Below are 26,920 nucleotides of genomic sequence, written 5' to 3'. Positions count from 1 at the left end.
AATCTGCACTGTAATTGGCCACCACTGCAACAGCAGCCCGTGTTTATGAGCAGACACACAATGGAAAGATTGACTCTCTAAAGCTACACATGGTGTAATCTAATGACATGGTTGTTTAAATAAGCACTGGGAGAGACTCACATATAACTGCACACAGCAAAGACCACATGACACTCAACAGGACAAAATTCACCCTCTCCTGTTGAAATGATTGTCCTGTTGTATTGTTCTTATGTAATGATATGGAGTTACTGGAATGGAGTACATATTTTGAAGAAGCCTGATCTCCATAGAAATTATGTTCATTGTTGATAATTGTGCAGCACATGATTCATGTATAATGCCAATTTGTAGTGTCAAATAAAGTTGTTTATATAGCACTATATACTGTAGTGAAAAGTAAGGGGTGGTAGATGTGCATCTGACGTTGCCACCAGAGACTGGATATCGCAGACTGTCTCAGACCCACAATTGTTGGTCAGTTGTTGTCTGCACCACTTTAATCCATACTGAAATATATCATTAACTGTTGGATGGATTGGTATTAAAATCTTTACAGTGTATGGTCTTGAGAGGGTGGATTGTATAGACTTTGGCGATCCTTGTTCTCTACAGTGCCACCATTAGGTTGACTTGACATTTGTGGTTTTGAGGGAAATCTCCACAACTATTGGATGGATTCACATTAAATTTGGCACAGATAGCTATGTTCCCCTCAGGATACATTTTAAAAACTTTTATCTTTTTATCTTTCATCTCGCGCCAACATCAGGTCAAAATTCCCATTTTCTCCTGTCTAAACACTTGCTAAATAAATGACATTGCCATCAGTTGAGCATGGCATTAGGCTTTCCCCCTCTGTCAACCAGTCGAAGAGTACAAATGGACACTACTCTGATTCTCTATTTTTTAATGTTCCATTTTTAGTCCAATTTTACATTGAAATAATTAAGGATTAAGGATTACGGTGATTTTTTTGTACTTATATTATTATGATAATCTGCTTGGCGAGTAAGTTATCCCCACTCTAATGCTGTTTAGTGTAAATTTAGTATCAGAAACTATGTATGTTACTTTATTTTCACACTTTTCAATTTTTCATTTTGGACAGGATTTGATGTTTCTTCTTAAGATCTTATTGGGAAATGTTCCTGATCTCCACAGCTGCAGGCACACACAGATGTACTGTCGTGATGGCACAAATGTGTAAGATGAGCATCTTGGGAAGAAACAGTAAAATATTTATCAACCTTGTCTCTCACTTTGCATGTTTGATCTTGCTGAAATGCATTAGCATCCTTCTAGACCAGCCGCTGAACCGACTGACTCTTGCCCCATATTTCAATTTATGTCCTCCAAAAATATGTGTCCACAAGGACGGCATAAATAAAGCAGGACAATTAGATTTACAGGGGTCAAGGGACACACTTTGAAACTTTTATAAGTGGTGTTGAAATGCACTTTAAATTATCTGGGTCTCCTATAAAATGCTTGTTTTATTTCAATATCCATCTAAGAGCCTGTTATGGTGGTCTATTGTAACAGGTTGTTCAAGCAGACCTGTACGTGTTAATTGGAGAGGATTTGGCTTCAACCAGTTGCCAATTCACTGGGGCATGTCTGTGGATCCGTCAGAAATCTCCTCTTTCGTTGGCCACAATACATTGCAGAGTCACTCCTTTTGGGGTGGAATGAATCAAGATAATGGGGAACTCTAGATCCAGGCTGTCAACTCCAGGGCCATATTTATAGCTTAAGAGCCATTAGACATTGGTTTGGTGTCAGTCCTGCCTGACAGACTGCCACCCTGGGGTCACAAGAAAAGGACAGTCTTAGTTTCTGAAAAAAGGACCACAGAGAGACAACGAGAGCAGAGTTTCCACAAATGACTTATCTCCTCGAGCCTTGTATCCCTTGGCTCTCTAAATGTGTTGAAGCTGTTTGGCTATTTTAATCTTCGTAAGCATTGTAGTAAATGAGGGCAGACGTCAGTGTGGATTGCTTCTCTAACAGTGCAGAGCTGATAGCTGCTGGTGTGGGTCATTTGGATGTGAAGTCATACCCTTCATCATGCCTGAGTGCCAACCCATCATGCCCCCCCCCCTGTGATTACTGCTACTGCTGTTTGCCTGAGGTTCCTGGAGGGAGACACTTTCCCTGTTTATCATTGTCTGTAAAACCCAATACCTCCATTTTGATTGTGCTCTCATCCACATTGTTGGATTGACTCAGGTTCAATTCCAGTGTAGAAAGTTTTCCTTGGTTGTTGAAAAGGTGCTGCTATCATAAGGTCTGAGCGGACAGTTTTCAGGATGGAAATAAAATAGAGAGTTTACACTTTTGTAGTGTTAAATACAGTCTTCCTCAGTGCAGGCCATTTTGCAAGCTATGGTAAAATCCCGGATATAATGAATATTTTGTATGATAACAATGGATCAAATGATCATTTGTTATGCGTTTGCCAGTAGACTAAGCCACAGTGATTTATCACCTTAGTCAGTTCACCTAAGCTATACAGAGCTTCAATGCTTCTTTTACCTGAGGGGAACTGGCTTTCAGGGCCCACAACTTTACTGTTTTGGTTCATGTTCATTTTTTTTGGCCGAAGCAGGGAGCTCATTTCAGCCAAAAATCTCTAAAAAAACAATTTTTCATTACCTGACCAGCATCAAAAGACATACAGACACAGTGAGTGCACACTCAACCAGGTGAGCTACCAGGGCGCCCCATGTCCCAAGGCTCAGACCTTACCACAGTGACCCAGGTTTGATTACAACCTGTGGCCCTTTGCTGCATGTCGTCCCCCCTCTCTCTCCCCCCTTTCCTGTCTACAGCTGTACTATCAATTAAAGGCAAAAAAAGCCCAAAAGATGATCTTAAAAAAATAAGTTGGCCAGGTGGTTAAAAACCCAACTCCAAATGAAATATGTGTTGCTTCATATTAACTAGATGTGTTAAAGGGCACATGAACCTAAAAGGTGATTGTCAGCATTATGCCGAGAGCTGCCCCCCATGTGACCAAAATAAATTGGTAAATACAGGTTTAAAAAGAAACTTGATTGGGTTTTCAATTTTAGCCATTCTATAGCAAATTCCAATTTTTGTTATTTTGTTATTTACATTTTATATGTTTACCTTTGCTATTTTCTAATTCACGGGCAACACCAGAGTACAGTATTACTAATGTGAGCCTGGTGTTGAATCCTGTTAATGATCAGAGGCCCTGCCACATCCAAGCACCTTCTAATCCATCAGTTGCTTTGTTCCAGCACAGGCCCTGAAACTGCCAAACACTGCCCAGATGATTAAGCAAAATATTGCCCACAAATCAAGGCTGAGGTTTGTGCTTTGTCTCTAAGCTGACAATGTTGTTTATTCTCATCACAGAAATGTAGGATGTGTATGCACCACAGCCTATATGTGCCTTAGAACCACAGGCTTATTGACCAATTGTTAAAACCAGTAAATAACTAGCTGCATTTATTGGTTTCTATTGTATCTCATCCATCTCTGACAAGGGTCTACTGTAAAAAGAAGTGATTGATTCACATTTCAACATGCATCACTTACATACAAAAAACATATCTATCTCTTTTCCAATGTTGTTTCTTTAAGCATTGTTTGACCCTGACTTCCCTTCCCTCTGCCAGCTTGAGGTCTGCAGACCCTCAGGACTAGAAGCAGTCTGCAATTGCAGTCCAGTGAGACAGTGCCAGGCAGTATCCAGGGGTTGATGCACTGTGGTGGCTCTGGGTGCATGGCACTGCTATGGTTGAATGAACATCATGTTAAAACACAGTAAGGCTAAGCTCTGCCTCTTCAATGCACAGGCCACAGATTGGCCTTTTTGCATGAGAACACAAATGAGGATAGAATCATGAGTAAACAATGCAAAAGACAGGAGATACGCTATTGTTGTTTTGGTGCTCAGAATTACCTCTGAGCCCTGTGACTGTAATACCTGAGCAAAGTGAACTCATTTCTTCTTCAAGGGTAGTGAGGAGATAGTGAGTGGTGCGGCAGTGAAATGTCAGAGGGTGGTGGGTGTTAGCTGGCAGGACAGCAGCAGAGCTCTCCGTTTGATCCCTGTGGCTCAGCTCCATCTGGCTATACGCTGACCATGTTAGTGGACAACTGCCACTACCTCACGGCAACTCAACACTGGCTAATGTATGATAGTAGAGGATTCCTTATCTTGTAGTGAATCAGCTCTTATTCAGTCTTATTAAACACATTGTGTGCCAGATAGCCAGAATAGTCTGCCAGGAGTGTATTAGCTGTTTAGCACATACAGCACAGCAGATTAGGATTGTAATGTAAAAGCCAAAACAGCATGTAGTTGAGTCACTGTTATATACATATGATAATGCAGAATGTGAAGCTCAACATTGAATTAATTTCCTATTTTTTGTTTCAGTGGGAGTTAACACATATCTACCATACCATCAATCAGTATTGTTTATGTAGCTACTTGCTGTTATGTAACTTCGGTCACAAGGGACATTTATAGGATAGTAATGGTAATGCTAAAATATAGTGTAACAGTAGCACAGTCAGTTACATAGCAGTACCTATCAAACAGCTAACCTTAGCCACCCTGAGGTGGCTGTGGCTCAGTGGTAGATTAGGTAGGCCCTCCAGTCCCATGTTGAAGTGTCCTTGGGCAAGACACCGATCCCTGAATTGCCACTGATGCTGCGACATCAGAGTGTAAATGTGTGTGAATGTTTATCTGATAGGTGGGACCTTGTACAGCAGCCTTGGCCACAGCGTGTGAATGGTCAATGGTTCCTGTACTATGTAAAAGCACTTTGAGTAGTCGTTAAGACTAGAAAAGTGTGTTGAATCTTTATTTCAAAAGTTACATAATCTCACTTTAATATACCTTCTGCAAAGATTTTAGAACTGTTTTTATTGGATCTTTGTTTGACATGTCCTGTGAATAGTTTTTAACACTTGACAGACATTTTCCTTGCCTGTAAGGTTAGATATTTCCCTCTGTAATCATACTCTTAACTAACTCAGCATTTCATCTCAAAATTCAAGACCATATGTTATCATACCCTAATTTCTGAACAAAAGTTATACAATAATTGCTAAAGTTGTTGAGCGATCTTCTGTGCTGGGGTAATTCAACCTCCTGCATCCCTCGTGTTACAAACGGTGACGTGCCACGCTGATAGCCTTAATGAGCAGCACCAAGTGCTCCCAGCCATTCCATAATGAAATTTGCTCAAGGCAGAACAGACCAGAGAGGCTTGGCAGAACATTGAGGCATATGGCGGAAACAGACGTGATTTCCATGGCAGGTGGCTGGATGCTGCAGATAGGTAAAAGGCTCAGTCACCCAGGGCTATGGCCCTGATGGAGAGTGCAAGAGAAGGACTCTCCAGAAAGTAGCACACAAAGCACGATCCTTTCATTTTATCAGTTTCTGCCAGAAAGCTGACTTACTCTGTACCTCGCATCAAGTGTTTATGTGACATTATGATACAAGAGAGCAGGTTGAATTACATGTAATCATTTTCTATTTCACTTATGTTCTATGATGAGAAAAGCAGAATAAATATACTGAGCTGCAGACTTGCAATGATACATGTGGACCACAGTGACAGTGTTTCATGTAGAGCGGGGGAATAACACAGTTTGAAAAAGGGGACTAAAATGATTAAAATCATCCCCCCCGAAAAGTTTGTGCTTTCCCCTGTCCCTCTTTGTCTCGTATGTATTTCTTAAAGAAGCATAAAGAAGCACATGCTGGGACTGTTGTTAGGGCTGCTTTACCAGTCTCTGGAGCACACTTCAGAGGAACAGAAAAGACAGCCCTGTTCTTTTAATTAATTTGTAAATTTCCAGGCTTTTACTGTGCCATGCTGTAGAAATGGAATCCTTCCCTTATGAGAGTTATCAGTAGAGGCATGGGATCACACACACACACACACACACACACACACACACACAAACACATTGTTTTTGCACTTTGTAGGATGAGTGTTTTTTGCATACTGTATGCATGTCAAATATTGTAAATTTGTTTGTCACAGCAGAAGGAATAAAATAGAATTTGTCTGAATATACTGAATCATTCCTTTGTCTTTAAACTGCTGAAACAACGAAATCCCATTAAGTCCAGAGTCTCTTCCAGGATAACATTGTATGAGTACAAAGCAGACGGGTAAACAGAAAATACACATGCACGGACTGGAAAGAGTTTTCCTGTGACTTACAGCATTCTTTTGGCTTATTGGATTCTTGCAGCTCCCCCCAACCCCCTCTCACCTTCCCACAAACGCCCACAGTCATTTGAGTTATGTCATATTATGGTTAAATGGCTAAACCAAAGTCTCTTTGTGAATGGATTTAACATTATCAATTTTATTACATAAGGAGGAAATAATTTTTTTCTTTAGAAGCAATACAACTTTTAAATATATTCCCTGTACCCCTCGCAGTACTATAATACAGTTTTATTTAGCTGAGGAATTCTACACATTGCATTGAAATTGTATCTACTGTATATATTAGATGTATTAGATCAACTATTTTAAAACCATGGTTTTTACTACCCTGTAAATGGCTTCTTGGTTCTTTAAGTTGCAGCTATATTGAAAGTGAAATGTATTGTTACAGAGCATTACATTGCTGTATTTATGATGTTGTGTGCTGTAAATAACAATTTGAAATACTGATTTAATTTATTCTTATTTTTCTCTTCTTACTACTTTATTGGATAGGTTAAAACGTGAGACATGTAGATCAGGACCAGACACAGATAATGTCTGCAAAAATCAATATGGTATATATATGGTAGAGATACAAGAAAAAGGAAACAAACACAGACTACAAACTTTCATCTATTTTAGCCCAGGGGGTGGAACAAATTGAACTCCGAAACATTATGTCTGCACTGGATGAGTCACTCTGATGGATGTGAACCCCTACTGATCAATTCATAGGACTGACAGGATTGACAGCGACCTGAGAAAAGAGCTGTAACACAGTCAATACTTCTCAGGGTATTGCTGCACTGTGATGACTGCTCTTGCCAATCACATGCATTTATTCTCGTGGCATGGCTGTTGCAGCTCCCGGCAGAATGCAAAACAGAACGGCTTCGCAGACGCAAGCTACACAGCAGATCTATTTGTCACTGCTTTGAAGGCTTAGGGGGCAAAATGCAGGATCATCTTTTTTCTATCCCTCTTTCTTTGCCTTTTTCACTCCTGATAGAGGCTGATCTTTATCAAGCTCCCGTAGCCTTGACTCCTGTCACCATAACTGGCTACACTCCCCTTCATCACTCAGGCCTGTTGACAGCAGAGTGGCAGCTGGACAACCCATTATGAAATGACCTTGGTCTCCTGTCAGCAGGGCCATAGTGCTGTAGAAACAGTAACACCCTAAATTGAGTAATTTTCCCTCCATAGGTCAGCATCTTTTTCCCCTGTAGATAAAGGTGGGGGGGGGTCCTGCCACTATCAATCGCTAAGGTGACAGAAGTGGAAGGAGGGATGGCCATATAAGACAACTCTCTGTGAACCTTTGTTAGGACAACAGCGTCAATGTAATTAGAGCGATGGACTGATCTGATTAAGCCGACTGCAAAACTGAGGAATAGATTAACAATAGCACAGTTGCATCTTGCTTTGCATTCCATTGCAGGGCTGTTTAATTAGTCTATATATTTGTTTATCCTCCTATCAGCCTGGATTTCATTTAAGCTATTTGTTAAGAAGCTGTTAAAGCGAGACCATGATTCCATATCACCTGTTAAGTGACTATACAGTGTTGTAGTCTTTATTTTTAGCACAACTTTAGAGAGGAGTTTTAGCCTTTGAAGTGGTGCGGTGACAGCACTGTATGAATGCTCCGCTTCTGCTTGCTTTCGCCTGGTTTTCAACTCCATTGCCATGTTGTGTTTGGCTCAATACAAACACTTGTGCCTCTGGTTCTCCAGTGCTATGGATAGCTCAGGGTGATCTTATTCATAGCTGGGAGGCTCTCTGCGAGACACAAAGAGGAGTGTATTGTCTTTTCTTGCTCAAATACCCCCCAGTACAGTGCTGGCATTGCAACAGGCAACTCGGGAGGAAAACGGCACTGGGTGTGTTGATGTTAAATGCACACAGTAGGTCCTGGGGAAATTCCTCGGTGTATGTATCTGTGCGACATCACACAGCCCATATATCTGCAGGATATGTTTGGGACAGTTGTTACCAAGTCCACAGTGACAGAAAATAATTGCACGGCTGCTGTTTTATCAGCTGTTTTTTTTGTGAATGCATTAGATATCCAAAGCAAAGCAAAGTGTAAATGTTATAAATATAACTGTGGAAGTTAAGAACTGCCATCCTTTCGCCAACGAGAACAAAACACCACTCTGGTGTTGGTGACCTTGCCCAGCAGCTCAGCGAGGTGATGCTGGGATTCTGTCAAGCTTCACTGTCCTGCAGCGATTTGTTCATTGGAGCACATTTTTAAACATGCAGAGATGCTGCTCAGTGCGCTGTGCCGTGTTCTTTCACCACAGGGGAGTTAACACAAATGGCTATTGGCAAACCTCTGTTGAGTAACCACTAAAACTCTGACAACAAAACGCAATTTAAAAAACAAACAAGAAGAAAAGGTGGTGCACAACACCAAACTGCAGGGCTCTTTGTTCCCTTTTCTTATCTGACTAAGAAAGAGTGGAGGTGATGTGCCGGGAAGATTTGGTTTAGATTCAGGATACATTTATCTCAAGTTCACCTCACTGCACCTGAAAGAACTGGTCCTGACAGACAGGCCACTTTACCAGTGTCAGAGTATGAAAGGCATGAATGAACAATCTGATCTCATTGTGTTGACTTTGAAACTGAAAGAACAAAAGTATATATCTGTGCCACTGGACGACATGATGCTGGGAAGATGCTACTGCAGAGACATCAAAGGAGAATGCGGTTTTTCTTACACACTGAGTCCCTTAAAATACATTTAAATTGTATTTCCATTAAAACTATTACCAAACTTTGAAAGTCAATTGAATACGAATTCAAATGAATCATTAGAAAACCTCTATTTTCACTTCTATACTCGTCATTTACATGATTTGTTCAATCATTGGATGGGACCTTTGTTGATACAAGGGTCTGGTTGTTCCTGAAAGGCACATATAAGTTATTCTGATGTACTAAATGCTTTGCTTACATTCATCTTTTTTTTTTTTACAAACATTTAGGATAACTGCTTCTGTATTTGTACCTCCATATTCAGTCTCTCATCTGGTTTGAAATGAAGGTTAGGGCAGTGACCCACAGATGATGACTTTACAAATGATATGGTTTCATTATTTTTGGCAGCTCATAAAATACGCCAGTAAGTGTTTCCGCCACAGCTGATTAAGTAGTTTTACTTTTATTGAGGTCTGAGTGCTGCTGACATACGATGCAGCGCTACTGTAAATCTTAAGTAGAAAACTTCACATCACTCACTTTTGCATTTCAGCATGTTTTTTTTCACTCATGATAGTGGTGGCAACATTTGGCAACAAAAAGACAATGTGGATCACTCTGGTTCTTTCTATCCCTTTTTCTTTCTTTCTGTTTCTCTGAATTAATTCATATTTACTTTCTGTCTTTCATTTTATATTACATAAAACAATAAAGGCATGCTCTGTTTTAAAGTTTATTCTACATAATATACATACATTACATGACAGGAATGTACTCATACATCTTTTGATGTTGTATTTATGTTTGTATTAGCATTAATGACTTTTCCAATGTGTTAAAATACTAGATGAGTCAAAATGAGCTAAAACAATTAATCAGACTATCCAAATGGCAGATAATAACCATGTAGTTCCTTGCTTGCATGATAAACAGTCCAACCAAGGACAACCTGAAGCTTTGAAGCTTAATACTTAAGATGATGTATGCCTTGTCCGGGCAATGAGGGATGAGCACCGAGGATAAGGATAAGAAAGTGCCTTTGCTGATGTGTCTGGGTGTCTGCTCACTATTAAGGATTCATGCTGTGTCAGACAGAGTGGATCTCTGAGCTGAGAGCTGGGAAGACAAGAGAAGCTCTGCACAGATATCATCCTGAGACACACTGGCAATGTAATTAGCACATGAATTATTTCTCTGCAATGACATGCCTCAGCGCCTCTTGACTTTGCTCTTGTCGGAGGAATGTCTCCATGTATGTGGCCCAAATTAGACATCTGCCAAATGCTAGTCCTTTACAGTCAGATACTGCTTCCCTCCACTCCAGTAATTAAAAGTGGACAGTAACCTCTGTCGCACTCTCGCAGCGTGCACTTTAAATCTGTGCTGGCAACCTTGACAAGGGTACTTCCAAATTGAGCAGCTTGTTAAGATGCTTATGGCAAAGATGTATTGCTGAAAGCACATTTTAAATGGCTCAGTCAGACAAAATGCTGCCATCAAATGTTACCACACACCTGTTCATGCAGTTCATTGGTTTTGATGGTCAATAATCACTCAAATATTATCATCAGGTATGATAAATCAGTGCTGATGGGTTCATTTCATTTCCTATAGGAGAAAACATGTTTATAGTCTTCTGCTCGTTATATATATATATATATTTAGTTAAGTGAAGTGCTACTATACATTAATATCAAAATGCTTCTCTTTTGATGATGATATTGATCCTCCCCATCTCCCCAAGGCTTACATTATTATCCTCTGGATTTACTTTGTAGAAATGGATTGGGCTTTGCAGATTAGTATTCAGCACATTACACTCCCTCTTCACCATAATGCTGTTGTGATTCTGTAATGAAAGTGAAGTGTGCTGTTTAGTATGTGTATTCATACAGTGTTAGTTTGCCTGAGTGCATGGGTATTCACATGCATATTTGTCTGATTGTGACTAGGTTTTTTTTAGTGTTTTTTTCTCTTATTTTGATGCCCAGTTAAATTTAGTTGTGTGTTGTTAGTATTGCTTGTCATTGTTCTGCTATTTCTAAACTGGGCCAGGTTTGGCTTTGTTTAACCCTTTCCACCTGCATTGGATAAAAAGAAGCTCCTGAATATCGTTAAGAGATTGACTACCTTGTCTTCTGCCAGGGCCATTAAGTCCTCAAAATGCTGCTTTTGGAGGAGTTATTTGTTAAACCCACTTCACAGAAATGTTCTTGTTGGTAGGGAGGTGCACCAAAAGATGTATTTCAATGGCCCAGCTGCCAGCTATAAATGTCTCCTGTTTTTATCTCAGACATATATTTGAATCTTTAGTAGTTTTAAATAAAAAGCCTTCTTCACTTTTTTTTACAATTCCTCAGGTGATGCTTTCAAGAGAGTATTTAAAGCTGACACACACACACACACACACACACACACACACACACACAAACAAACACACATCTGAGATTGTGATATTGTGATTCATGTGGAAGACGCTTGTTAATTGTGTTGGCTATAAAATATCTTAAAAGCACCACAGGAGGATAAAACTAGATAGTGTTGCAGAGTAGTCAAATAAACTATTATATCAAATATTTTTGTAATAATCTGATGTGGACATTGCAAGAGTCAGTATAGTTCTTACCATTAAATCTTGTTTATGTGTCAAGGTTATAAGGGAAGATATCCTTCGGTGGGTGTGTTTCTGTCGAGCATGGATGTGTATCCACATCAGTTCTATTGCCTATTGTATGTTTGTTTTCATGTATGAATGAATGTGTGCACAGGTGTGTGCATCATCAAAGTAGCGATGCCATTAACAGCTGTGGATGAGATGGTTTCATGTCCTCGTGGGTGCTGCTCCCAGAGGAGGTTTGCTTGCGCACCTGATTGAGAGGCTGCCAATTAGAGTGAACAGTACAGGACTGTGTGTGATCTGGCTCACACACTCTAAAATGACTGTTTGAGTCTTTGTCAGTGATAAATGTTGTTAGATTTTATTGGCTAGTTTCCATCACTCTGAAAAGCCATTGACCCCCAAACTGTAATTTCATATTCCAGAAACTTATAGTATGCATCTAGGTGATGTCATATTACCTTTGACATGATATATAAATCACACTATCATTTATTAGAGAGAGATGTTGATAAAGATAGTAGCTATAAATAACAGAATGTTGCTCTGACCTTCATTCTGGCTCTGTGCCAGCAGTTTCTGCTAACACAGCTTTTGTTTTATCATGATCAGTCTAGCAAACAAATATTTATTTTTAACTTTGTTAAGCTCAACTCCATGGCGAATTTGTATAAGCATTATCTGATACATTTATATAATTGAAAGAGGTGAGTGTCCGTACAGTATATCTATAATAATGTTGTAGATGCATGATGACTTCATAGAGTCAATGTTTAATTAATGTGTATAGCATATTTCATACATAAGCTATAAAATGAAATTTCAGAACAGAGTGCTTCACAGAATCCATTCACAGCAATATGTGGCTTTGTAATTATTAAAAAAAACTCAATAATGACAGTTTCATTAATTTACAGTGAGAAAACAACAGTGGCATAATTAGAAATAGATAAAAACTCCAATTTGGTATTTACTGTACCAACATACACCAAATTGTAAAACAGGCAAAATGCATAGATACATACAGATACATAAATAGATAAATAAATAAATAAAGCTCAATTACAATCCAGACTACAGAGGTAGGTCTTTAGTTTTTTTTAAAACAGCATAATCGTCATCATCTTTATTGTGACCGTCACTGTCATAAATATTGTTAGTATACAGTATATTTTCATGGTGTACTACTCTAATGTCCAACATATTGATGGTGCACAACATATGGAACACTGAGCAATGAGAAAACGGTCTAATGAAGCATCGTTCACCCTTTTTTTCCTGAATTTGGATGAGTTTCCGGAGAAAGTAAAATGATTCCTTCTGCATGCGTTCCGTGTCGCCAGCTGTTAACCATGGTGCTATCTGGGATGCTTTTGGCAGCAACTGTGTGGAAATAATTTGGTGTGGTGATTTCTCTGCATGACTGTGTAAAAACCACGGAATATGTAGGATAGTTAATTTACAGGATCAAATTCACCCTGTGGTGCAAGCACTTTTCTCTTGTGGTGTTCCCATATTCCAAGATGACAACGTCTCCATACTCTCATACACACAAATTCAGCAGTTTCAGATTTAAATGCAGTTTGAATCAGTTGGATTTAGGAGGTTCTGCAAAGCAGAATGTGAAGTACGTTTCCACCTACTGTGTCCCTCAAAAAACTGGACGCTTTTCTTCTTGAAGTATGGTTCAATTTCTCACTAGACAGTTCAGGATGTGGCATGACACAAATCCACTGAGGATTCAAGCTGTTGTGAAGGCAAAAAATAGTTCTACTCCTTCTACGTCTTTCTGCACGTAGTTGTACTAGGTTGTAGTTTCAATATGTTGTCCCAACCTTTATTGAAAACTATGTTTAAAAACAACCCCACAACAACAGAATATAACAAAAGAATGGATGAAATAATACAAGTTTTAAAAATAAAACTTTAGGAATATGTTATTAGCTTGATAAAAAAGCCAATTAAATTGTACCTCCTTTTACAGACACACCTTATTCTGGCTATCATGTTACAGTTTTACCTCCTGGCCACCAGGGGGAAGAATTAGGCTTACTACTAAATGGTAAGAACCCCCTATACCACTGCAGAGAAATGTGTATTCATCAGTCCTGCCCATAGACTGTATAACAGAAAATTAACATTAAATGAATCGCGTTGAACGCGACGCGACTATCCGCGACTACCGTCACGGTACAGATCCACTATTGCGACACGACTGTCGCGTGGTGTCGCGACGTCATATAGCCATGGTTGATGCTCCACGCCCCTAACCAGCAGCTGATTGGACGAACGCGTTACGTGGGTGTGTCTACTCGAGAATTTCAAGTGTGAGTGTCATGGCGGCTCATTGAGAATATGATCTCGTATTTTACAAAAATAGTTCACCGAAATGTGTTTCTGAAAACATTTTAAGCGAGAAATAGGCCATGCAGTTGCTGAATATGTCTTCATTTCAGATCAACAAAGGTCAGTTTGAAAGATTTTCATCTACTTCTACTGGATAGTCGCGTCGCGTTCAACGCGATTCATTTGCATAAAGCTGGGCATCGGCTAGCTTCTTGACGCGCAGCATTTTTTCAAATGTAGCGCCGCCTTCCCGGAATGCTTTGCAGGAGCGTTGAAGTCGCTTGACGTCACCCATAGGAATAAAGCGGGGCGCGACAGAAGCGTCGCACGGACAAGTGGATCTGCACCGTTACGGTGCAGATCCACTTATCCGTGCGACACCACGACAGTCGTGTCGCAATAGTGGATCTGTACCGTGAGAAGTAACCGGCCTCAGAGTGTTTTCGTGAAGGCCAATTAAGTTCCAAAACGGGTGTTACTACCTTTTTTTTTGACTGTTGTGTGTGTCTATTGAACTGTAAGTAGCCTACTTCAAGTCGTATATGAATATAGTTTTGTGTATATTCATTCCTTCTAAAGACAATTACTACTACTACTTTTCATGTTGGCTACTGCTGTGCTGGGCATGCTAATTAGGCCCTCCTGGCAAGTCTCTGCGGTGTTAGCTTCCACCTGTGCAAAGCCTGTGCAGTGTTTCTGTATTCACTGTGTCTTGTTTCCATCACTTTTCATTTATTGTGCATTTGCATGTATCTGTCTGTAAGTTAGTTGGTACAAGCAGTTAATATGCCTATTTGGTATTAATAGTTGTATTCACGGTCATTGATGTTTAAACACGTACTGTTGACACACATTTTATTGTTTTTTTCAAAAGATGTATCGCAATCGTAATTAACCTAATGATAGTTTTAACACTTGAACAAATATTTAAGCATCAGCTGTTTGCCAGGTAACGTGTGAAAAAAAAGAACACTTTATTATGATTGATTTAAATCAAATAGGCCTATGTTATAAAACGTGTCAAGACAGTTTAAACTAGGCTATAGCACCAAAAATACTTTAACCGATATAGCTTGCATGCTGTCCACACACACACACACACACAAACACAATTTTACACCTTGAATGAATATCTGTTTGCAGAATATGAGCCACATGTTCTAATAAATGCCTAATTGACACCTGCATCCATACTTGCTGAATATTGAAGCCAATTATGAGAAAATGTACTATGGACAATGAGTTCCTGCAGACTGACATCGGGGGAGGGGAATTTCTCTAAGCGCAGCAAAACACCCTTCATACCGTGGATCTCAATGTACGTCAACTGTACGTTAAATTAGCACAGTATGGTGTCCGACAGAACTGAGTATGTGTAAGCTCATACACATCTGCACATGCTGACTCCTTCAGTTAAATGCCTGGATAGGTGTTACTGAGCCAATTGAGACTTGCTTGCCTGTTCTTGCTGCTCTGTCAACACGATCAGCAACAACAATCAGCTTCACAGAGATTTTGATTTTATTGCAGACAAAAACAAGAATTGATTTGAAATACAAATATCAGTGAAGTGGGAGTGCCTAACTTGCGAGCAGGGAGCAGTTTGAGACATTTTATTAAGTCCTTTGAATGGTGTGATAATCATGTAATAAAATATGTTCTCAAAGAATGTAGCACTTCAGAAACTCTCCTCTCTGTCATAACGTAAGAGGCTTAGGCTGGCTTCACAACGCTAAATTCCTATCATTTTAATAGGCTGCCAGACGCTAACTTCTGTATCATTTTAATAGGCTGCCAGTCAAACAAGGAAACAGAGTGAAATGCAGGGTCAGTCACAGAGCCTTGCTACAGACAATCAAGCAACGTTGGTCTCCACATTGCATGGCTTTAGCGTCCAATTTTATTTATGGCGCATGAAGGCCTTAAAAATCCACAGGTGCTACATTTGGAAATGTGTCTTTCTTTTTTCCAAAACTTTGAACTTCATCTGAACCTTTCATACATGAGTGTGGCACAACAGGCTCTTTTTACTTCAGCTTGTTACTCAGAGCTGAAGAATGGTATTTCTAGTGGTGCCAGGAAGGTGGGTGAGATCTCTGACTGGAAAACAGTGATGTAGAGTTTCATTGTATAGGCCTAGTCACAGTTAATGCTGGGGACTGACATGAACAAGAGAACACCATTGGAGATAGGCAACATAATCATGGTGTCTGTTTTAGCAATGCCTATAGTACCCCTTACACCAGCCCCTTGAAATAGCTGTGGGTCTTACTTGTTAAATGTCATATATGTTCTGTCTCTGTTGACACTGGAGTACAATCATATTTTTGTCAGTAACAATGATGTTAATTTTATTTTTGTTAATGCAGTGTCTCTTAAAAGGTTACAGCGGGCTAAACCACATGTACAACAACAATGTTTCTATTTGAACGGATGTTTTTCTTTGCATTTCGGTGCATTTCTGTCATTTTCCATCATATGACCTCTAATTTGTCCCGGCATTTTTGACATATGTATTACTTGCATCATCAGGTTAAAACAATTCACAGATTAGAATAACACCATTTAAAATTAAAACCTACCCCTTACATTCATTTCATAGGTATTTTTTTTTTGTGATAAACTTTTTTATTGCCACCTTCAAACATACAAAACAAATTTCACAACTTGTGACAGGTAGTAGCAGATGGTGCACAGAACAGTTGAACACAAATTGAACAGAACAAAAACCTTCCCCCACCCTCTGCAGTCTCGAGGAAACAAAACAAACAACTAAACAGAAACCACACCTTGCCTAATCACTCTCCTCTAGTTCTTGTGGTGTTGAGGTCATTAGGTCTGATATTTGTGCTGCTGCGCTTTCCCATAGGTTGATAGTTGATGATTTCGCTCTGTTAATCCGTAGAGAGCTCAAGCATAAGTGTCTAGAAAATATGCCAACCACTGTTTTATACGAGTTAGGGGGGAGCCAGCGTTGAGCTATCATTTTCTTGGTTGCAGTTGAGCCGGCTAGCTAAATTTTCCTTGGTAACTTGACCTATTTTCACTTAAGTGCAGTAAAGTCAATCAGATGTCAATCAGATGTCCGTGAGCTGCGTAACGACAGTACAGTGGGACGTTTGCCTTCAACAGAGCGACAGTAATAACCTAATATACCATCATTACTGAGTTTAAACTACATTCACGGTTATGTTTGCACTGAATAACGCATTCAATAAACAGAAACATAACTCTTGCAGCGCACATGAACAGATGTGCAATATTAGCTCACACATAAAATAGCACCCTCGTGAATTAGCCTGTTGCTAACGTACATTCATAAATCCTGCATAACATCGTCCCGTACCTACAGGACCTCAGACTTACTTATTGATGCACGCACAGAGTAGTGTCGACAAACTTAGTCCAATGAGGAGAGAAAGGAAAGTGTGATAGCGTTCCACTTTTAACGCTTTTTTCTCTCTCACTTGAGACCGCTGTGTCCAACGTTACTAGAAGGTAGAGCGAGCTACAACTGACAGGGAGAGAGAGAGAATGTATCACTACAGCCAATCAGCAGTCTTCCACTTAAGGAGCCCTATGTCCTGTCTTTGTGTCTTAATAATAATAATAATAATAATAATAATACATAAGTTTTATATAGCGCTTTACATGGAACTCAAAGACGCTTTACAAACAAAAGAAAGAAAGAAAGAAAGAAACAAACAAACAAACAAACAAGATGAGTGATTATTGTAAATTATGGATAGGCCAATTGAAACAAATGAGAGTCAGAGTTTCTGATGTGGATGGGGAGTGAGTTCCAAAGGGTGGGGGCAGCTATTGCAAAGGCTCGGTCCCCCAAAGTTTGGTGGGTTGATTTGGTGAGCCTTTGCTAGTTTAAGACCGACGCACTTGTCCAATTTCCCGTCCAGCGCCCGTGACTAGGATTATTGTGTTGGACCAGTTCATACTCCCAGACCATATGCAGGAAAGTTCCAGTTTGTTGAGGTTGACAGAACATGCAATAGGGAGTGGGAATGGCTTAAGAGACATATCTCTTCTGGGGAGTCACATTTCATAGGTCATTTTTCACATATCCTTCCACGTCTGTTTCAGACTGTTGTGATTTGGTGTTGACAGGCAGTGTGCTCCCCTGGGTGCAAGCTAATTTAAAAAGCAGCCATAGAGTAGCAGATGCCAGATTAGTGTTAGAGCAAAGTGACTGATGAGGTGCCTCCTTGTCGCTCGGTCACATGCTGACATGTTGTACATATGCTCCTGCTTATGGCCCCTTGGTGCTTCATAATAAATTAGTGATTTGTAGCTCCGCACTCAGCTTCTATTAACTGAAGGTTAAGTGATACTTCTGCTGCCTCTTCTATTTTTGCAGCAAGGTACACCTAGCTGTTTGTAGTAGTTTCATCCAGCAACATACCGCTTTGACTCTTTATGACACTAATTTAATTTGAGTGGTGAATAATTGTATTACTTCCATCAATATGGGTAGTTAGTTCTGCACCACAACCACAAATGTAATGTGACCATAGAGAATGAGGTCCCAGAATGGCACTAACAATTACATGCTATTGATTGACAATTATTTATATGGCAGAGGACAAATCCTAAATGTCAAAGAGATTATGGGAAAATCAGTGTCAAAGCACAGTTCTATTTGATATGGATATTATTAGGGCTGGATCAGAATATTCAAATATTTATTCGATGTGTAGGTATTTGATTTTCAATTTCTGGGATTCGAATATATATATAATATATATATATATATATATATATATATATATATATATATATACAGTATATATATAAAAATCATTGTGGTGTTTTGTCGGGATGAAGTTGCTTGCTAAATGTCCGCTATCCGTTGGCTAATTTATGCAGCGCTATGTCGTCCGTATCAGCCAAGAACGGTGAAATGTTGAGTTACAAGCAAGCAGTCTGTTTGTAGAGGTATGTACTGTATCAACCTGGTGTCGTTTTCAGGCAGTTTGATAAAGGTAAAGATAGTACAGCTGTGCATAATGCCAATACATTAGTCAGACAGTCTGGCAAAAACGCAGGTCTTTCCTTTTTGTTTTGTAAAAAAGTTTTAAATACTATGAAGCTAAAAAAACAAAACGCATGCACTGAACTGCTCAGGATTTTGTGTAATAACAGGTGAACGTGTCCTGCAACAACAAAGCTGTCGCTTCATCTCTCGCTTAATCGCCTTTTGTTTTCCCATGAAATAAAGTGTGGACGGAAATATTGGTTTCCCCCGCCGCTGCCTCCGTCACTGAAGCTTCGAATATTTGCTGTTGAAAAGCAGTGAAGCTTCGGAGCACCCATATTCTGTTTTTGTTTGAAAAGGCTTTGAATTACTCAGAACCTCTGACTGTGACAAGGTTTTACCTATGTGTCTATTTATGGCCTTTTGCTAGGAGCTACACTTTTACTCACTTCATGTCTTTTCCTGTTCTCTGAAAAAAGACTTCACATTCAGTGTCATGTCTCAAGGGCAGCAGCTTGCTGTAGTTTGATTGTCTTTAGACCATAGGACAGCCTAGGGACAGACAAGTGGGACACACCCAAATACCCAGGAGAACACAGTGACAAAACAGTAGTCTTCTTCAAGATCCTTTTTTTTTTTTTTTTTTTCTACAGGAAAGTAACACATCTGAGTAAACATGCTAAATGTTTACAACTTCAATGTTGCATTTGCAGGTTGCTATGTCTGCTGTGATCCTGTATAAGAGATGCATAGGCGTACATACTGGTTACCACTCAGGTTGCTATGGTCTACCTTTCAAGGCTTAGAAATTACACACTGAATGCACAAAATCTTCATGGCACTCTTTGCTTATAGTAGTTAATTGAGGTGAAATCAACATATGTAAAGGGGATAATTGTCAAAAATTTCGAATTTTACTTTCAGAATGTGCTTACTACCCTCAAGGGGGTGTGGTATATTAGATTTAGTAGCCAGTATTTTACATGATGCTGCTTTAAAATCTGTCTGCTTTGAGCTACACTTTATCGTGCAAACCAGCACTGCTGTCTGCATTTTTTTTTGTTAGGGGTGCTGCCAGTCACTGTCCTATGTAAAAAGAGAGAACATATTTTACAGTAGACATAACATTTAAGTTGACGCAAAGGTTAACGTAGTATTTTATGTCATTAGAATAGAATAAATCTTTAAATTCCACCAATTTTTCTAGCAAAGTACCGGTTCTCGGGACTTCCCATAGGTTGTCTCTCGTTATCCAAATATGGAAAGACAGCTAAAAGGAGCCAGCTTTGTGCTTGTGAGCTGACTACCATTAGTGGCAAGATGAAAGTTTGAGTGCTAGCTTGGCCCGACACATGACTTGGCTGAGAGCTTTATGGTAAAATTCCCCAAAAAGCTAAATCATGCTTTGCCATATCAGTATAATTAATGTCTCTTGTGTTTTTAATATGTATGTAGTTATTAGAACAATCCCCTCGTACATTCCCTTAGTTCTATTCGATGGTCAAAATGATGTAGCCATAACGTTAAATTAAGTGATTGGTTCTTGAACTTTTTAAAGATACTGCAGCTGAGTGCAGACTGATGGTCAAATTTAGACCTGCATATGTTGACATCAAAGAGCTGTTTTCTATGAGTCTTCAAGGACAGAACTTGCACTTTAGAAATCCCTCTTCCTGCCAGTGTGCAGTGTGTTTAAAAATAAAATATATTGTGTTCAATTATTTTTTTTTTTAAATAGAACATTTTAAACCTGTAATTGCAATACCACAGTATCGTGATATTTTTGCTAAAGGTTATCATACTGTCAGAATCTCATACCGGCCCATGCCTACACTAGACTGCCAGTGTTTGAATGAAAATATGATTTTCTAAGGAGATGTATGTCGCGAGCCATGGAGCTGCCTCTGGGCTGATCCCCAAGTGTTGTAAATACCTGTGCTGAACACACACAATTTATTCTCCATTGGTTAGGGGAATTAACTGAAGTGCAGGCATGGGGATGTGTGTAAAGAGAGAGAGATGAGAATGACCCCAAACTATTGGCTCTATTTGTCATGTGGTCACTGGTCTTGTTATGCGGGGATGGGTGGATTTAGTGAATAGGGTAGAGGTCTCTAATTTTCTCTGATATGGGGCTCAGACATTGAGGGAATGACCAAAGAGGGATGAGATCCAGTCAACTTCAATTACAGGCCCTTGCAGTTTTCCCAGAGGTGCGCTATAGTGCCTTTTTTTTTTTTTTTTTTAAGGGGGAATCAATGAGGTGACAAATTGTTGTGGACAGCAACCCCTTTTAGTTGTTGTGTTGTTGTTTCCATGCCTGGGTGCTACTCTAACCATGTGTGAGTGTCCATTTTGAATGTGTGTTTATTTGGCAAGCCTAAATAAATGTGCAGCGCCCCCCATTTATAATAATTGAATGCTTTGGTCCATTTGTGTTTTGGTGGTCTATTTTCTGCTAGTGCCTTTAATGGCTTGTTATCTGTCTAAACCTGTTTTTAAACGCTTTCTAATGGATGTTCACATGCATCACTCTCTGATGCTCAGGGCCGTTTTGTTTTTGTCTCACAATAACATTTGTTAAGGTTTTTTTCAAGGTTATTTTTGCTTTGTCAAGACCCTGTCAAATCTGGGATGGGTGATGGCTGATTGCCAACATGCGCGATTCTTTTTAAAAACATGTAGCTGAACTAATCGAGTGTCTCTAATGGTGGAAGGACTTCTATATGCTGTCACAGGAATGCTTTCTGCTTGAACAACTCTATTTGGGGAAATTGTTCAGGAAACTGGATCAACACTAAACTAAAAAACCTTTATACTGCAGATATTGCTATTGATTTAAGAAATATAAATACATTTAAACTGTTGACCACATCCACTAAGTCACAGGAGTCACTGTTCAAATGTGGTCAGTACTGACAGCTGATTACTGTGGTCCATTTTATCTGTGTAAAGGTAAAACGGTATCTCAAATAGTGTCTGACTGTTTAACATGTGGTAGTCTGGGTTAGTTTAGTGGCTTCACATTGTTTCTATTACTGAGGGGTCATATTGTTTCACTTTAATTACTATTTGAATTTCAGTTCTCCAGTTTGAAATGTGTGTGTGTGTGCATATCTCTGTGCAGCTAGCTGAAAAGTGTGTGTAGACCCGGTGTCAATAACTCATATCACATCATTGATTTAAACATGCAGCAGGATATGATTTAATGTAATCTGCTTGTGGGGTTCAATTAATATCACATTGATTTAATGCATACATGCCTAATTATTGTGCGTGAGTGTGGTCTTGGCTCAGACGTGATGTTTCAATTTTTTAAAGTGGTTGCCGACGAGATTTACCAGTTTTACATTTAGTTCCGTCTGTTTTGTTTTTACAACAACAGCAGTGACCAGTGATAGTTTGTGTCTTAGCTCATAGCTTTTGCGGCAGATTGTTGCACTCTACAGTGAATTACAGTCACACTTTTACACTGTTTAGCTGTCGGCATTTTAACTGTGTTTAATCCAGTTACTACTAGGGGTGTATCGCCACACAGAAGTCACGTTTCGGTTCACACCTCGGTTCAGACATCACGGTTCGGTAACTGACTGGGAAACCAAAGTTTTCTCAAACCTGCAATCTTAAAGAGGCCGGTGGGTCCTCTAACTCTTGTCTCTCTGACTCACTACTGCATAGGCGGAGCTCGGCTACATAGGTGGTGGCGCCAATCAGAGCTTCAGAGCTAAGGCAGGGCTATAGATTAGGTGTCCCTCGGTTCAATACGAATACATGTACTGTTCCACCCCTAGTTACTTCTGTAGCTAACGGTAGGCTAAAGTTATCTGCTGCCAAGTGTAACGTATTATTAGTGTTAACTAGCGTGACATGCAGCGATGCTTCTGTTGCCTTTAACATGTGTTTCGGAGCATCAGAGAGCAGCGCAGCCATTTAGGTGGCACCGAAATCCACATTGCTATTCCGTCCGGTAGATACTGGGCACCGGTGCCATAGTAGCACCGGATTTTAACATGCGTCGTTAACGTCAACAGAAAACTTGCGTTGCCTGTATCTTTTTAACGGCAAACATGCGTGTGTGGATAGTGGTCGCACAACAGCTGAAATGTGTTGCGCACAAACGTAGTGTTTAACCTTTACGGAGACAACCAAATAAAATATTGACTTCTTTTGAAATAAGATTTTCCAGTTTTGTAGGTATTGATTTGTTTTTATATATTAAAAAAACACATATTTAACAGGTGGTTGCCAAAGGGGGCAACCGGAGGCCACGAAACGGTTGCCAATTGACTCAATGTGGTTGCCAAGGCCAACCGTTACTGTTGAGCCCTGTTTACTATTCTACAATCTTATGAGGCTGGTATAAATTGACCACAAGTTCTGTTAGCATTTAGTACAAAAGTGGGCATACGCTTTGTACTTTTAATACTTTATTTGCATGTTCATGATTGCCATGTAGCTGTAACTACAGTATGTTGCGGTGTTTCCCATAGGGAATATACTTGGGCAGCACGCCCAGGAAGATAAAATCCGAATTACATTTGTTTTCCAATCAAAAATGTAATTTTATAGCACACAGACCAGGCCTCCGGCCTCCAGCCATGCGGACATGTATAGTGAAAAACAGATTGTTTAACGTTCTAAGAATCCCCAAAACACGGATTAAAACACGAACAATGACCTAACGTTATAAAAACAAAGTGAACAAGAATTAACTTTGGATAGCCTAAATGTAATATTATTTTTAACAGGACTTAAAAGAAACATTCTGTGCGCACGGTGTTGAGATTTATAATAGCATGTAGCATAACTTTCTGTATGGATCATAGTATGGTTTTAAGGTTTAGTTGTAAATGCATAGGCTATAACATTTCAGCTCTGGGTAATGTCAGTCAGGTTTTTTGTATATCTGGTGATCCATAAAATGTATTTGACAAACCATATTTAATTGACAGAGCAAACACATCATAGGCGACACTTCATCTGTATCATCTTGTTGTCTGGTTTGTTTAATATGCAAATAGTTATTTCTTTCTAAATTATCTTATGTAGTAATTTTTTTTCAATAAATAGGCCTAGTTCATAAACCTTTGTTTGACTGAACCCAGCCATCATACACTGTGCCGTCACATCCTGTGCCACACACCACCACAAGTAAAGTCTCAACCTGTGGGAAACCCTGTGTTGACACAATAGCATGAGAAAAGCGAAGCAAGTAAACAAAGGAAAATCAGTGTTGTAGTGTATTTGTATGTACATGATCATCGTGTACCAGGCAGACCTCTTAGGGCGTTTTCACACTTAAAAGTCCGGACCAAGGTCTGAACCAACGTTCATGTTTAATTCCGTTCTTTTTGGTTTCACATAGTGATTTTGCTATCGCACTAAAGAACTTTCAATGACATACCTACGGCGTGTCGTCACCACGTACGTGTTTTGCGTCTCCCTTTGATCGGTGAGTAGACGGGCGTGCGTCTGACGTTGGCGTGTTGTCTTTTTGGGCTATTCACTCATACCCTCTCTCTTTCATCCGCTCATAATGTTTTTGTAAATGTCTGCATTTTTGTGAGTGTTTTCTAAATGACTTTTAATGTTTTCGTCTGACCAAATTGAAATTAAATATTTAATTTCCTCCTCTCCCCAAGTACTTCCTTGACTCATTTTTGCTTGTTCTAGCGGGGTTTTTTCCAGGTTTTTTCTATTTCTTCAATGGTACGTAGTTGCCTAACTTCATGTAATTGGTCCGAAAGTCCAAACCATCCAAAAAGTGTTTTCATACTGCAAACGAACCGAACCATGGTTCAGTTTGGTCGGGACCGAGACCACCTCTTTTGATCGGACCAAAATGTTGTCTTTTGATCTGAAGCACAGAAGGGAGGGGATGAGGAGGAGGGAGGAGCGAGCTAGTCTTCATTTTGTTTGAAAATACTTTGAACGTCAACAAGAAGTAACATCACCCAACATTGGTTAGAGCACCTTTTAATGCAGTGCTTCTTTCTGCACTACAACACTTGTGTTCTCTGGCTAAAGTAGGTACTAGCTAGTCATTGAAAGCTAGTAAGTAAATCTCTAAATATACATGCACATTTTGGCTTGCCAACTCTCCAATTTCAGTGTTTTTTTTTATTTAATCCCACATTTGTGAGTGTTTTTTTCTAATTTTTTCTGACAGCTCCCCGACAGGCACCCAAGAGGCCATAATATTAATGCGACACATTTCTATTTCTTTGTCTCCGCAGGAAAAGAAGAGTATGTCGCCACCTTCAAAGGATCAGAGTTCTTCTGCTACGACTTGTCCTTGAACCCGATTCAAAGCAGCAGTGATGAAATTACATTGTCATTCAGAACCCTACAGAGGAATGGACTGATGCTGCACACGGGCAAATCGGCTGATTACGTCAACCTGGCACTGAAAAATGGGGCTGTCTCACTCGTCATTAATTTGGGGTCTGGAGCCTTTGAAGCTCTTGTGGAGCCAGTCAATGGGAAATTTAATGACAATGATTGGCATGATGTCAAAGTAACAAGGAATCTACGTCAGGTAACAGTACAGAGGGTGATGCAGAGACTCAGTAAATTAATCAAAACAAATGCACTTAAATCATTTCCATCATACAATACATTACTTTTTCCAGACATTGTAATTGGATTGCTAAATAGAACCATGGTGGTGCGTGGTGGAGATAAAACACAACCACAAGTGAGCAGGGACATCTAGATGTGAATCAAGACATCTATTAAGTTACAGTTTATGGGAGAAAAGAAAGCCATAGCTTTAAAACAGCATTCAGGCTCATTCAGACAACAAATGCAACTTCTCTAATTTAATATACAGTGTATTACTATGATATATTCACCCTTAAGAGCAAGTACAATTTCCCTGTTTTCAGTATTAATAGGAGCTGCACTCAATATTCAGGTAAAAAAAGTGGTCTGGGATTGACTCCACACGGCTCTCACAGACCGTTCCCTGACTTGTCAAATACAGACCCTTAGTTAGGGCCCTTTGCGTTTTGATACCGACACACAAGGCACTAACATGCACGCACGGCCAGACCGGCTATCTAATCAAAGAACAGGGAAGGTCAGATTACAACACAATTAGAGGGAGTGTGACTTCATTCTCTGCTCAGGACGCCATTAATCCACTATATCTTTACATAGAAAATATTGGTTTGCTGCTATAATAATATACTGAATGTTGAGTAAAGGCTCTAATAGGCCTACGTGACCTTGATGACTCACCTCTGCATTATTAACTCTTAAGAGACTATGTAGTGACAGTGTGCCTTGGTTAGACAGCACAAGCTGAATCCCATCTACCAGCTTGTGCCTTACATTTGGAAACACCACAGGAAGGTTTACTTAAGACTTAAGATGTGGCAACCCTGCTCAAAAACCGGGGACAGGCCAGAATTGTTTTTTGCCTGATTCTCACCAAGAGCAGAGGAATCAGATCTGATAAAAAAAAAAAAAAAAAAAAATGGGTGAAAAAAGAGCCCCTTTGGCCTTAGCACATCATCCACCGGTTATGTCGTGGCTAGACAGCTACAGAGGCATGTGCATGTTTGTTGTGTTGCAAACAGATTAACTACTACTGATTTGTAGTAGACAGGCCAACATATACTAAATGGTGTCAGGATGTAGCTGTCTCTCTGTTAGTGGCAGACCACCCTTAGAATACAACAGTGCCAGTCTGTTGGATCCCCAACCGATCCAAAATAGGGCTTGCTGAGGCCAGACATCAATATGTTCTTTGTGGCTTTCAACAATAAGAACCCACTCCCCCATGTCAATTGGTGTAAGCCACCACTGAGTAAATTTTTGGTTGGAATTTCACAACCCTGCTGTCTAAAAGCTGCCACAACAAGATCCTGATCACTGCTTCCATTTACAGTAAGTTGATGTGTTATGACTCACTCTGCCCAAGAGGTCTATTACAACAGCACATGGGGTTTCCTCCAGTACTCTATGGCCTGATTGGCCACAGGTGGATGGCTGACCCCTATTTTCCACCAGGCACATCTGTGCTGCATTTCG

At 39.8% G+C, this 26,920-nt stretch overlaps 1 protein-coding gene across 4 annotated transcripts in view; it reads left to right on the top strand.

Annotated features, from left to right (window-relative positions):
- LOC114571718 (neurexin-1a) overlaps positions 1-26,920 on the top strand; it is a 264,301-nt gene that overhangs the window by 62,216 nt on the left and 175,165 nt on the right. For 3 of the 4 annotated variants that reach the window (XM_028602857.1, XM_028602858.1, XM_028602856.1), the window contains one exon: positions 25,120-25,421. In XM_028602857.1, the coding sequence (XP_028458658.1) occupies positions 25,120-25,421 (302 nt within the window). Of the gene's footprint in view, positions 1-25,119; positions 25,422-26,920 lie in introns of those variants that run through there. The other variant, XM_028602859.1, reaches the window with a different exon arrangement.

The sequence above is a fragment of the Perca flavescens genome, chromosome 17 (genome assembly GCF_004354835.1).
Source record: "Perca flavescens isolate YP-PL-M2 chromosome 17, PFLA_1.0, whole genome shotgun sequence".
NCBI classification, from domain to species: Eukaryota; Metazoa; Chordata; class Actinopteri; order Perciformes; family Percidae; genus Perca; species Perca flavescens.
This window is presented reverse-complemented; position numbering and strand designations above follow the sequence as displayed.